At 37.0% G+C, this 12,325-nt stretch overlaps 3 protein-coding genes across 3 annotated transcripts in view; 1 reads left to right on the top strand and 2 right to left on the bottom strand.

Moving 5' to 3' along the window:
* Positions 1-5,235, top strand: part of LOC102603714 (uncharacterized) — a 10,817-nt gene extending 5,582 nt beyond the window's left edge. The window contains exon 4 of the mRNA XM_006347250.2: positions 4,005-5,235. Within this exon, the coding sequence (XP_006347312.1) occupies positions 4,005-4,878 (874 nt within the window). The 3' untranslated portion in view covers positions 4,879-5,235. The remainder of the gene's footprint in view (positions 1-4,004) is intronic.
* A 378-nt stretch (positions 5,236-5,613) lies between these two features.
* LOC102597948 (GDSL esterase/lipase At3g27950-like) lies at positions 5,614-7,717 on the bottom strand. The gene is made up of 5 exons (XM_006347404.2): positions 7,489-7,717; positions 7,214-7,405; positions 6,950-7,131; positions 6,385-6,655; positions 5,614-5,945 (listed from the first exon to the last, which is right to left on the bottom strand). The coding sequence occupies exons 1-5, from the start codon at positions 7,715-7,717 to the stop codon at positions 5,689-5,691; spliced, it is 1,131 nt and encodes a 376-aa protein (XP_006347466.1). The 3' UTR covers positions 5,614-5,688.
* Positions 7,718-8,584: 867 nt separating this feature from the next.
* Positions 8,585-12,325, bottom strand: LOC102577471 (ribosome-binding factor PSRP1, chloroplastic). The gene is made up of 5 exons (XM_006347251.2): positions 11,843-12,325; positions 10,918-11,061; positions 10,556-10,825; positions 9,028-9,136; positions 8,585-8,940 (listed from the first exon to the last, which is right to left on the bottom strand). Exons 1-5 carry the CDS (start codon positions 12,125-12,127, stop codon positions 8,810-8,812), a joined length of 939 nt encoding a protein of 312 aa, XP_006347313.1. The 5' UTR covers positions 12,128-12,325; the 3' UTR covers positions 8,585-8,809.

Genomic DNA, 12,325 nt, shown 5'->3' on the forward strand with positions numbered 1-12,325 from the left:
GCAACAACATTTTTGGAGAGTCCAAGCAACATAGGAGGTAGGCCGAAGAAGAACATGAGGACGTGATTAAATAAGAAATAGTACAACTTTAACTTACCGAGGACATGATCCTAGATAGGAAGGTTGAAAATTAGAGTAGAAGGTTAGTAGGTAGCCGAGTGTTGTTGCGCTTCATGTGGGAGAGCCGGAGAGGCAGGGGCTAGACTCCTCTCTGCTCCTTATTGTTAATACTAGTCTTTGGGTACGCGTTTTGCACGTTTTCCCCTTGTCATTATTATAAACTTCTAACTTCTAAGTGCTTAAGAAGTCGAGCTATCAAATAGGAAATGAAATTTACATTATTAATTTTACCATTTACATTTCATTCATTAAATAAAATTCATAACAGCAAGACTGTGCAGTTTCCATCAAGCTAGAAATTTGTGAAGCTAATTAAGATATTCTAACCTCTAATGGTATGAATATGTCAAAGAAGAATATACATATATATGCAAAACTAGTGGCGGAGCCACCTTACAATGAGAGGGGTCGTCAGGCGGAAAAATTATATGATTTATACATGGTTAAAATAATTTTTTAGGTATATATAGTAGATGTCGAACCCCCTTCGGCTACTTCGTGTGTCTAACTTTTTAAATTTTGAACCCCCTTACTGAAAATCCTGGCTCCGCCACTGTGCAAAACCATGCTTCTGGCCCAGTGGTTTGGGCATGGGACTTCCATGTTGGAGGTCTCAAGTTTGAAACCCCTTGCCAATGAAAGCAAGGGGTTTGCCTTTTGGGTCGAGCTCGTCGCTCCGGGCTAGTGCGGGTTACCTCTCTTGTGTGGTTTGCACAAGAGAGGTTTTATCCTATGCGCACCCAAAGCATAGCGGCTGCGGGGTTTCCTTGTCTCATATATATATATATATATATATATATATATCTTCAACCAGAGTATTCAAAAGTAGGATGGTTTGTTTAAATTTGACAAATATTCGAAGAAGAATAAATGGATTTAAAATTACAATAAAATCCAACTTGTACTCAAAGAAGGATAGTATGTTGTTTATATGAAAAGATGTTTAGTATCTTGATAAATGAGTAATTAATATATCATTCAAGATGGCAAGAATCAATGCTCTGACTTTAATTACCATATCCATATGCATTGTGTACATAAACAGATGTTCAATAGCTTAATAAGATCATTAAAATGTATATTTACATTTTGTGCACAATTAGTGTAGGAATGATATTATTTGATTGAGGGGTAAAATTGTCCTTCACTTTTGATGGACATTTTGGTAATTCAACTTCGGAATTAGGAGCTTCCCATTTACAATAAGTATCATATATATCTGATATTTAGGAATTACTTAGTTTCTTTGTTCTTTGGTGTTTATTACTATCTGTTCATTTGCTTTGTATAATGGTATTTTTTTCGCTCTTATTTTCTTGGATTTGTGCTTGAATTCTTATTTTCTTTTGAGCCGAGGGTTATCGGAAATAACCTCTCTACTCCACAGAGGACCCCACTTGTGGGATTGCATTGGGTATGTTGTTGTTGATCAGTTAATTCTTCCATCAAAAGTGTTAAGGATGACTTCCTGGGAGATAAACTTTTCTAACCTTGCCTATGTATTTCAGAGTCGGTTCAAATAGAATTTTATTTTCCCTTCAAATAAGTTGGATAAGTTTAGCATGTTATCTTCATTCTTATGACAGCCCGTTGAAATGTGTCTCACTAGATTTATACTCTCATATAATGAAGCCAAATCGTTTACTAACTTGTATGGATACCAAAGTTTGTTCTTATTGAATGAGAAAAGTGGCCACCCACAGATCTTTCGCCGTGTAATTTTCAGTAATTATTTCTGGTTTGATCTTTGTGGCTTCAATTTCCAGTTTACATGTTAGTAAAAGCTGGAGTCAATACCTATAAATTTCTTATTCATGCTAGCAATTGCATTTTCTCAATCAGGGTGCTTGAATTCTGACATGAATAGATTTTAAAGAAAAACGATATGAGATAAATATGATTTGATTTTCATGCACTTTGAATGTTTTTTGTCATTAGAGTAATGTCTGTTTTCTAAAATTATAAGGAATCCACATTGTTGAGGGCTTCTTGACTGAGTCATCTTGAACCTTTTGTGATAACAATGTTGAGAAGATTTTTTCCAATCGGAATTACTGAAAAAGGTAAAAGAAAGGAGGGAAGAATGCAATCCAGCCGGCCCCAGTTTCCACCTATAAATTACAATACCTTTTTAATGCTACTACAGTAACTCTTTACCAAAAAGGAAGAGATATTCCCTTCTAGCAACCATTGGGCCCTTCCAGCCAATAATGTTGGCTTTCCAGCAGAAGTGCCAGAAAGGGATAAGTTTCAGCTGGATGTGGGGAATCATGCTGGAGGAAGGAATTGTTCTGGTTGCTCTGCATCTTTTTTTTTTTTAATAACAGTGGTGTCCAGGTCTGCTTTGTGCTCCTCGATTAATTCCATGGACTACTTGCCACCTAAGTTGCGCGGACTCTTCAATTTCAATGCCACACCCGTGTCGGATTCTTCAAAAATACACTACAAATGGAGAATCCGACACACACCCATTGCCGATTTTGAAGAGTCTGAGCAACATAGCTTGCCACCTCCAACAATAGGTATCATTAACTGAGTCTATCAAGGCTAAGACATATGACATGAAATCATCTAGTGTTTTTTGTCTTTGTTGGGATTTGAACTTGAGACTTCATGGTTATCAACCACCTCATTGACCACTAGGCCACACCCTTGGGTGCAAGTTGCTCTGCATCTTCTTGATGCTTTTGGATGAAATTCATTTACTTCATCAAGAAAAAAAGAAAGGAATAGTTCTGTAGAATATTCTAGTTATATTTCTAATTATTCATGGTAGACTGATTAGCAAGTTAAATCAATTTGTGTTGGGTTAATATTTAATAAGGATAACTTTGCTATCCTATGCAAATAGTGGACCATGGTTCTTTCTTCTTTTTTTCTTAGTTCTTTTTATGAAGAGAATATCATTAAATGGCATCAAGAAGATGCATAGCAAAAATATACAACAGAAGAGTATCTGCTTATATACAAAATTTTACTGAACAACTAAGGAGCATACACTATCCAAAAGAAAATTCAATACTAGTTACAGGGGCCTGATTGAACTAACTAAATAAATTGATCAGACATTTAGCTTTAAGAGTGTGATTAGGAGTTGAAATCCCATCTAAGCATCTACGATTCCTCCCATTCCAGATGCACCAAAAAATAGCAGCAGACATCATTTGCCAATTCTTTTGATGGATTTCCATTAGCATCCCCTAATACTATAAGGCATGACCCAGCGAAGTCCAAAGACTGATAAAAATATACTCCAAATGTCAGCTGCTGCTGTACAGTGAAGAAGCAGCTGTCTCACTCTCTCAGATTCCTCCTGGCACATATAACATCTATTCACTTTCTTAATGCTTCTTCTGTTAAAGGTTGTCTTGAGTAAGGCAGCCATCACACAATGTTGTCTAGATGAAACCAATTACTTATATGGGGAGTTCTGTTTTCCTATAAGCTTACATGGCCATTATTCAATCAGTTCCTTGTTGGAGCATAGATTTGCCATATCCTCTTTTGATAATGTAGGTTCTATCTTTGGATCCTCCCCGTTTCTAATCTGTCCTGCACCTGAGAGTTGACCATAAAATCTGATATTTTTGTAAGCAATCCCTGCAGGTCATTTAACTCCCAATCCTGGATATCCCTTTTGAACTGCCCTGTCCATGAGTTATCTTGCCAGTATTGTGCCACATTGGTGTTTCTATTGTTGGCTGGTAAAAATAAACTTGGATATACCTCTTTCAGAATCTCCAGACCATGGTTCGGTTTAGGGTTTATTATGAACTTTCAAACAGTGGTACTCTACAATTTGTTTCTTCATCCGAGCATCAACTGAAGTTATTCTTTTATTACACAAACTAACAACTGCTGATTGTTTAATTTCAATTGTTCAGCACATATTCTGAGTTGAGCTCCTCGGCAAAGGAAGATAACGCACAGCCTGCTGTTGAGCAATTCTTGGCGCTGCATGCGAGTTTGAAGAATGTTCACCTTGTTGGTGATGCTTTATCCAAGACCATATCAGCTGCTGGTTCAGAATCAGATCATGAAGAAAACCCTTCTGAAGAAGCACTTAAGGCTGTATCAGAAAAACGGAAGCAAGCAACTCTATGGGTCAATGCTGCGTTGGCTACCAATCTGTCATCGTTCTCAGTGTATAGCAAAAAAGCAACTTCAACTCCAATTGCCCTTTCAGCTCCCTCGCCAAGCCCAAAGACTATTTCTCTCAATCAACCTATGCTAGTCCTTGACAACTCAACCAAAAATTCACTTGCAAAACCTCAAGCCAAACCTCGCCCGACAATGAGTTCTAAGATTCAGTCATCAGGATCTCAACGGCGCTTAACAGATGGGGTAGCTGCTAATCAGAAGTCAAAATCTCCTCCTCCAGCGGATTGGGTCAGAGGAGACGGTCTTGAAGAGGCTGTTGACTTAGCCGAGATGTTACGAGTAGCGTCCCAAGATTGGTTCTTAGGATTTGTAGAAAGGTTCTTGGATGCTGATGTGGATGCCTCAGCTTTATCAGATAATGGTCAAATAGCCGGCATGTTATCCCAGCTGAAGAGTGTGAACGACTGGTTAGATGAGATTTCCTCTAGCAAGGATGATGAAAGTCCCAAAATTGCTTCTGAGACCATCGATAGGATAAGAAAAAAGATCTATGAATATCTTCTCACTCATGTGGAGTCTGCTGCAGCAGCTCTTGGTGGTGGCAGTGGTGGTGGCTCACAAGTGTCACCTACAATAGAAACCAAAACAAGAAAATGAGTTCTATTGCATAATGCATACTACTAGCAACTCACCTTTCATATTTGAAGCATGCTCCAATAGTCCTTCAACCGCCAAGTGGTTAAAAGAGCTGAAAGTTTTAGGATGTGTATAGATTCTAAAATTGGTCGAGGTAGCGTAGTTTAGTATATATATTGTGCAGACAGGGAGTTACATGAAGTTCAAGATTTCCTTTTTTCTTTACCTGGAAACTTTTTCTCATAAATTATGAATAGCTCAAAGTCGTGAGTATATACTGATGTGAGTTCTGGAGAAAAGGGAACATGTCCTTTCTCCTTACCTTGAACGAGTAACAATGAACTTGTTACTGAAATTAACCTTATAGTTTGATTATGACATTATGCATCTCAGTGTTATCAGTTGAAGTAGAAAGCTGTGGACTTGTTGGAACTTCAAGGTTTTCAAGTTTCTTTCACAATCTTGCTAGAAATGACCGAGTGAGCTGTCCAAGCTTGTGTGGACAGAGTTGCCTGATACTTGTGCTAGTTGGAGGTAGCAATTAGGCGTGTGACTTATTAATTTGCTCGAGATTGAAGTGTAATAATTGTTGCAGTACCAGTAAGCGATTAGCTTCAGATCATGTCCCATGTACTCATTTTTCTTGTAACAAACCATATGACAACTGACACATGGAGTAGCAGATGACATATTAAAACGACCATACATTAAAGATAAGATTGATAAAGTTCTTATTGGTATCTCAGTGGTAGACAAATAAAGCTCTATATAAATGACAGTAATAATCTTGGAAATTGCAGGATAATCGTGGCCTGTCCAAAGCACATCTTGTTAAACTCTGGTGGATGAGTGACTGCAAGATTGTTCAATAGGAACTGGAGGGTCTGAGAAAGAGCCATTGAGAATTGATTTGGCTAACCAGACATTTGCAGCATCTGTGTAATGTATCCCATCCCAGCTAATGTACTTTGTGGGATCACTACATGCCTTCCCATGCTCTGTGCCATTCACTATAGCTGTCTGTCCACATGCAACTTCAGAACCATTGTTGTACCATCCACAGCAAAATTTCAATGGGTCTCCAAACCCTGCTTGCCCATCAAAAACAAAGCATAATTGGCCATATTAGTTTAAGTTCTATGTGCTGATAGTGCAAAAGATATTATATAATCAGCTCACTGATAAGGTAGCATAAGGTAAATCTCTATGATATACATTCATAATTGTTAACCTGATGAAAATAGTTACTAACTGGTATTGTAGGTTAAAACACATTGATTGTGTAAACAGAATTTTTACTGTCTATAAGTCACAAGTTCGACCAGTGGAATCTGATGCAAGCATCAAGGTAGATTGCCTACATTACACCCCTTAGGGTAGGTGCCCTTTCCCAGGCTCTAAATGAACCAGAATGCTTTGTGCTGCGGGCCCTATAACTGCAACTTCTAGGAGGAAATTAGCATAGGTAACAGTTTGGTTCATTCATCAAAGAGTAGTAGAGTTTATTAACAAAGCAATAGAAATTACCTTGTTCCTTGGCAGAGCTAATTAGTTGATACTTAGCTGAATAAATGTCAACATAAGTAAATGCAGCACGAGGAAGCTCTGCTCGTAAGTGTAATATCCTGTCCTTGAGTTGCTCGTTGAACTCACGAGCCACCTTGTTTTGGTTCTCTATGCACCCAATGCCATCCAAGCCCTGAGGCTTCAATGGATAATCTATCACACTGTAGGGCAAACAGCCAATGGGACCAGTATTGTGGATCCAGAAATTCACAGCCCCTTCATAGTATAGTTGCTGCATAAATCATGTATATACACAAACATAAGTAAGAAAAAGAAGAGATCCAATAATCAAAAGATAATGTTTGTTCTCCCAAATGAGTAGCATCTAAGCCAAATCCCACATGGACAAAACACAAGAGATGTTAGGTATATAAGAAAGCAAGCCTTATGCCTTAGTAACGCGTATTAAGGATGTAGTGGACTGTAGGCTCAAAGCAGATAGTATCAGTACCAAAACCACATATAATGAATTGAACACCCTTCGTGAAAACTGTGTATGAGCTCTAAGAAAAAAGAAAGAACATACATGAATAGCTTGAGTAAAATTGCCTATGATTAGTGGAATGGATGCTCTGACTTGTGCTTCATGGGTATGTTGAAAACCATAAGAAAGGTCATTCTGTCCAATGTCAAATGTGTACAGTGCCTTTGAAAAATCTTGTGGATTTGCAATGTTGACTTTTGAAGACCATTTTGAGTTATTTGGAACTGCATCAATAATGTCAATAACATAAACACTCATACAATGTAAATATTAGTAGAAAATTAAGGCAAGGAGAAGTTAACTCACTTGATAAATCAGAGAGCAAAATAGTCCGTTTTTTGAATTGTAAAAACTGAGAAATCTGAACCTCAAGGCTAAAAGGACTATAACCACCAGGAAGTATAGATGAACCTGCTGTTGCAAAGTTTGCACCATTTCTAAAATTTGCCATTACTGAATCTAAATACGGACTCAAGTACTGTAACTCCAACCTGTCCGCTGCAACACCACGAAAAAACAAAAAAAAAACACAATCACAACTTGAACTCGTGATCTCCTGATCAAACACGAATAAGTTTTACCTATGAGGTCTATGATGAGACGACCATCGCACACTCTGCCCATGGGACTGCCGAAGAAAGTCAGACCATTGGGTGGAGGCACTTGACGGAATGCTGCTGATTTTCCACCGGTATCCGAATTCGAGTCACCAAAATTATATATTGCTGGAAACACACACTTGTTACTAATTTCTCCAAAAACTAATCCAAAGTATAATAGTAATGCTAACAATGTTGCTAATTTCTCCATTGTGTAGTTGGTTTTTTGGACTTTGTAAGTAACTCCTTTATCTTCAAGTTTATATAAGAGACTTTGCTTGCTTAATTCTTTGTACCGTTTAAATATGAATTCTTGCATCTCATGAAAGACATGCATCACATTTATAATTTTAACATAATGTCCAAAAGTAATTTTTTTTTTTTAACGGTAGTAGGCATAACTATCAACTATTAATATGAATGAATGGTCTTTAAAAAAAAGGCATTTTGAACTATATGCAAGTAACGTTTTATGTGTTGGGTGCATTTGACACGTTTTATATTTATTAAGAGTTTTCTTTTGTTGACTATGGTGATTAATTACGATAATGAAACGTATGTATAAGTCCTCATAGATGAGATTATCCAGTCAATATTCTGTCGTTAATAATTCCATGAATCCCATTAAATATGTAATTAATGATTCTCAAATGTGATGTACTATGTAATATCCATAAGGATGTTACTAGACCCTTTTTTTTTTCCAGGTTTGTTATTAGATAAAGGATTGTAATCTGAAATGTGCAGTAGTTGATATATTACTACAACAATAGAGAGGAGGAGAGGGAAATGAAAAACTTTCAGTTAGTATTATCATTCAAATTTGAAGAAATTTTGACATTAAATTGAAAACGAGGAGGGGATATCGCGCAATCCTCCTTTTTTTTTCTTCGAAGAAAAGTTGATGTCATTTAACCCGAAATTATGACTACCTTCATCATATATACACACACAATAATAGGAGTGAATTACGTAGTTTCTACGTAATAGATGATATGTAGATGTACATTTCACCTTCATAAGCTGCAAACATACAAATGTTTTGGCTCCCTTACACCAGAAGCACAATGAGCAAAGATCCAAGAAAGCGCACACTAGAATGTAAAATTCAGTTGCATTATTCCTTTTTTCAAGTTATAATTACAAATTTTACACAACAGTAGAAACATCTACTTTCATACAGAAGCTTTTTTGGCAATATGTTCTCAATTCATAATACTGTTTTTTCTGACTCTCAAGGAGTGAACATAATGCTAAGCAAATGTACTCAGTGACTAACTAAGAACTCTTTTACCAAATCGATTTATTCTGCTATCGACGGTTCTTTCTCTGGTTCAACCTCCAAGGGCTCTAACTTCTCTGTTTTACCATCTTCCTTTGGAATAATAAGTCCATAACCCCCTTCTTTTCGTCTGTAAACAATGTTAATCTCACCTGCAGCAAGGCATAAAATCATAAACCCAAATACCATTGAAGCATTCAGAAAATTGTTAATGAAGTTTTAAAGATATTTATCAGTACCAGTTTCCTCATTCCGGAAACCGTAGAAGTCATGGTCGACATTTTCCAGCTGTTCAATTGCTTCATTGACACTTAAAGGTGGCATGTCAAAGGACTTCTTACGAACAACCTGAAATAAAATATGAACGGAAGTGAGTTTGAGAATAGAATTCTAGAAACATTAGGCAAAATACCCAATAAATCTATATCTAAAACATTATTAACCATTAAAATGGTTGTTTATACTCATTTAAGCGAATGTAGTAAATCTTGACGATCAGATCATTACATCTCAAGCTAGGATTTCGAGGGTGATGTCTGTTAATGACTTGGTGCATCATTCAGTATTCTAGAACAGGCAGTTAAAGCATAAAAAGGAAGAGTCCAACGTGATCTACAGTGCTACACCCACTCATCAGCCAAGAATTTGTTCACTTAAAAGAGAAGAAGCACGTTTCAATGCTTGGGTAGACAAAGCATGCTGTGAGTGCAGAAGTCACCGAGGCATCTATATCAAGTAGAGATTATGAATATCTGGCTACAGCATAGGCTACTCGGTTTGGGCTGAATAAAGACACAGGCATTTGATAGGTCGTGAGAGGATTTGGAATGGTAGAAACAGAAAGGACAAAGGTGTTCCATACACAAAAAAAACACTTATAGATAAAGGACAACCTTATTGTATCTGGAATGGATATTACACCTGTAATTTAAATAAACACTGTAACTGGAAAGATGAGCCTAATGTACATGCCTCAGTGTTCGGTAAATGCAACAAATGAAATGGGGAGTCCCCAGGAGAAAATGTGCAGGGGCATCTGCTATCACATAACTTAAGATCAGAAATCAGGATGTTTTAAGGCATATGTCAACCCTGTTCATACTGCTATAAAGGTCACCAAATCTTAGTTCCTAAATGGTATTTCAAATGCTTTCTAGGTGAACCATTTTAACGTAAAATTTAGAAGTTTTTCCCTTTAAAGCGAAACATACCATATCTCCACAACACCTACCAGTTTTCTCCGTTCAAGATCCTTACTAATTCAAGGACTGGAATAAAATTTTAAAACTGACACAGGAAATGAAGTTTTTATCAACATCCTAGATTGTGATACCCAAATGCTATTCCACCCGTCAATTCTAATTCTACTCCGATCCACCGTTAAACATCAAACAAAAAAATGATAACCATCTTATATATCATCGTACAATCAGATGTATTTTTCCTGGTCTCTTACTACCTCTCTTCTATAATACTCTAAACATATCATGGAAGAATAATAGGACAAGAGTATGGCATCCAACGTCAAAAATGGAATACACATTAGCAAAACTCATTCAGATATTCTACTCAGTTAAAAAATATTAATTGGGCAAGATATCAATTGCCAGCATCAGTAAGGCCCTTTAGTCACAGTGAAAAACATGTATCCTCGCTGTTGCTAAGAATTCAGTCAAGTCTAAGCTAAAAGGCCATGTCAAACTTGGAGTAACCAATAAATTGAGTGCAAGAAGAATATTTGGCAAAACATATAAGTTCAGAGACAACCTCAGTAACAAAGCCGTCGCTCTTGTCATCATCTTCAACTTCTTCCTCTTGGGGAAGTGTTTCAAGATCCTCTTGAACTAACAGCACCTCTGGGTCCCTGACTTTCAGCCTATCGAAGCCCTTCATGTGGCGACCATGGTCTGAATCCTTCTCCTTAATTTTCCGCAACTTTCTCTGTATAATTGATGATACCATATCTATACTTCCATAAATTGACTCTGCATCTTCCTCTGCACGAATCACTCCATGCTTTTTCGTAAATAAAGTAACCTATAGTTCAGGAATGCCAGTCAAGTAATTTTGAATAATAAGAACAATAACAAAAACCTAAAATAATGAATTTGCAAGTTTTTGGTGCACACTTCACATCTTCGAATTTTTGGGCCTTTTCCAAGCTCTCCACCTCGAACAGACAGCCTAACATCCACTTCCCTGGCTAGATGGCTGTGCTTTTGAACTGCCTTACCCAACTTCTCTTCCACATAGTCCTTCACAGCAGGTGTTAACTGTAGTTGCACCACAACAATAAGTCACCACTCTTCACATCCATGAACACGTTTAAGGCAGAAAAATAATCCATTTGAGCAATCAATCTGCTAAGACTTGTTGTTTCATTGTGAACTAACTATTGTACTTCCTAATGGTTCCAAATACGAGAGTCCGACAAGCTAAATTGTTTTTTATCTCAATTTATACATCATATGTTTTACAACAACTATGCCTCAATCACAAGCAAGTTTGTTCGGCTTTATAAATCCTCTTTGGCCATGTCCCTCCATTTAAGTTCATCTCAAACTAACATTAAGCAAAACAAAAACAGAAAAGAGTAATAAAGGTACTAGAAGCTCTCTATATTTTCTTCTCTGACAAATTAGAGGACTACTAGAAACATAGAACATGACTAAACTATAAATTCAACTAATTGCTATCACCTTTATAATTTTTTCTTTCATTGTGCCCTATTTTTCACTGAGGCTACATGGATTCCAAGAAATGGTAGATCCTATCAAAATTAGATTGATATAGAGACATCAGATACTAAAAAGCTAAAAGGTACTATTATGTAGGCAGACCTTACTCCTACTTTTGCAGGATAGACAGGTTGTTTCCGATAAACCTTGGCTGGAAACTACCCTAATAGCAGTTGAGTAACCATTTGATAGAGGAATAGATTGAAAATCAATTAACTATTTTTCAGATAACCCAAAGTTCCTATGAAGTACACTTTAGCATATAAAACAAAAAATGCAGGGAAATAATAATATGGTAAGGACTAAGGAGTGTAACCTCAAGGTTTTTCCCTTGAAGAATGAGTTTAACGGAAGATAGAGGACCGTCCCAAGACATCCGAACCCCAAAGGAATTTTTCACCCTATTCCTCACTGGAACATTAATCTCATTCTTCTTGAAAGCTGAATTTAAAAATCCTGAATTGCTAGATGACAATGTCAGTGAAAAAGCTGGAGAAGCAGTAGTGGGACAAGAAGAAGAGTAGGATGAGGGACCAGTTGGGTAGCTATGGAGAGAGTGAAAAATTGTTCCCACGGAAGGGGAAAGGGAAAGAGTCGCCATTGTTGTATATTGCAGAAGCAGTAGCTGGAGATTTCTGAGTCAATGAATCGATCTAAGAAGTAAAACCTGAAGTGGGTTGATGAATTTTGTGCGTTGTTGATAAAGATGTGAAGTTTGAAGGAGAATCACAGTTACTTTACTGAAGTGGATATAGGGACTGATGATGATGAAGAAGAAATGCATTATCCGAAAGAGATG

The sequence above is a fragment of the Solanum tuberosum genome, unplaced genomic scaffold (assembly GCF_000226075.1).
Source record: "Solanum tuberosum cultivar DM 1-3 516 R44 unplaced genomic scaffold, SolTub_3.0 scf00087, whole genome shotgun sequence".
Classification (NCBI taxonomy): Eukaryota; Viridiplantae; Streptophyta; class Magnoliopsida; order Solanales; family Solanaceae; genus Solanum; species Solanum tuberosum.

Bases quoted from the DNA above. Each gene is read 5' to 3' on its own strand.
- LOC102577471 (XM_006347251.2), bottom strand. From the start codon at position 12,127: ATGGCGACTCTTTCCCTTTCCCCTTCCGTGGGAACAATTTTTCACTCT. The intron at 10,826-10,917 runs GTGTGCACCAAA...CCTGAACTATAG, and splicing joins CAAAAATTCGAAGATGTGAA to GTTACTTTATTTACGAAAAA. The intron at 8,941-9,027 runs GTACTGATAAAT...GCCTTGCTGCAG, and splicing joins TTTCCGGAATGAGGAAACTG to GTGAGATTAACATTGTTTAC.
- LOC102597948 (XM_006347404.2), bottom strand. From the start codon at position 7,717: ATGGAGAAATTAGCAACATTGTTAGCATTACTATTATACTTTGGATTA. The intron at 7,406-7,488 runs GTAAAACTTATT...GTGGTGTTGCAG, and splicing joins TCTCATCATAGACCTCATAG to CGGACAGGTTGGAGTTACAG. The intron at 7,132-7,213 runs GTGAGTTAACTT...TTATTGATGCAG, and splicing joins TTTGCTCTCTGATTTATCAA to TTCCAAATAACTCAAAATGG.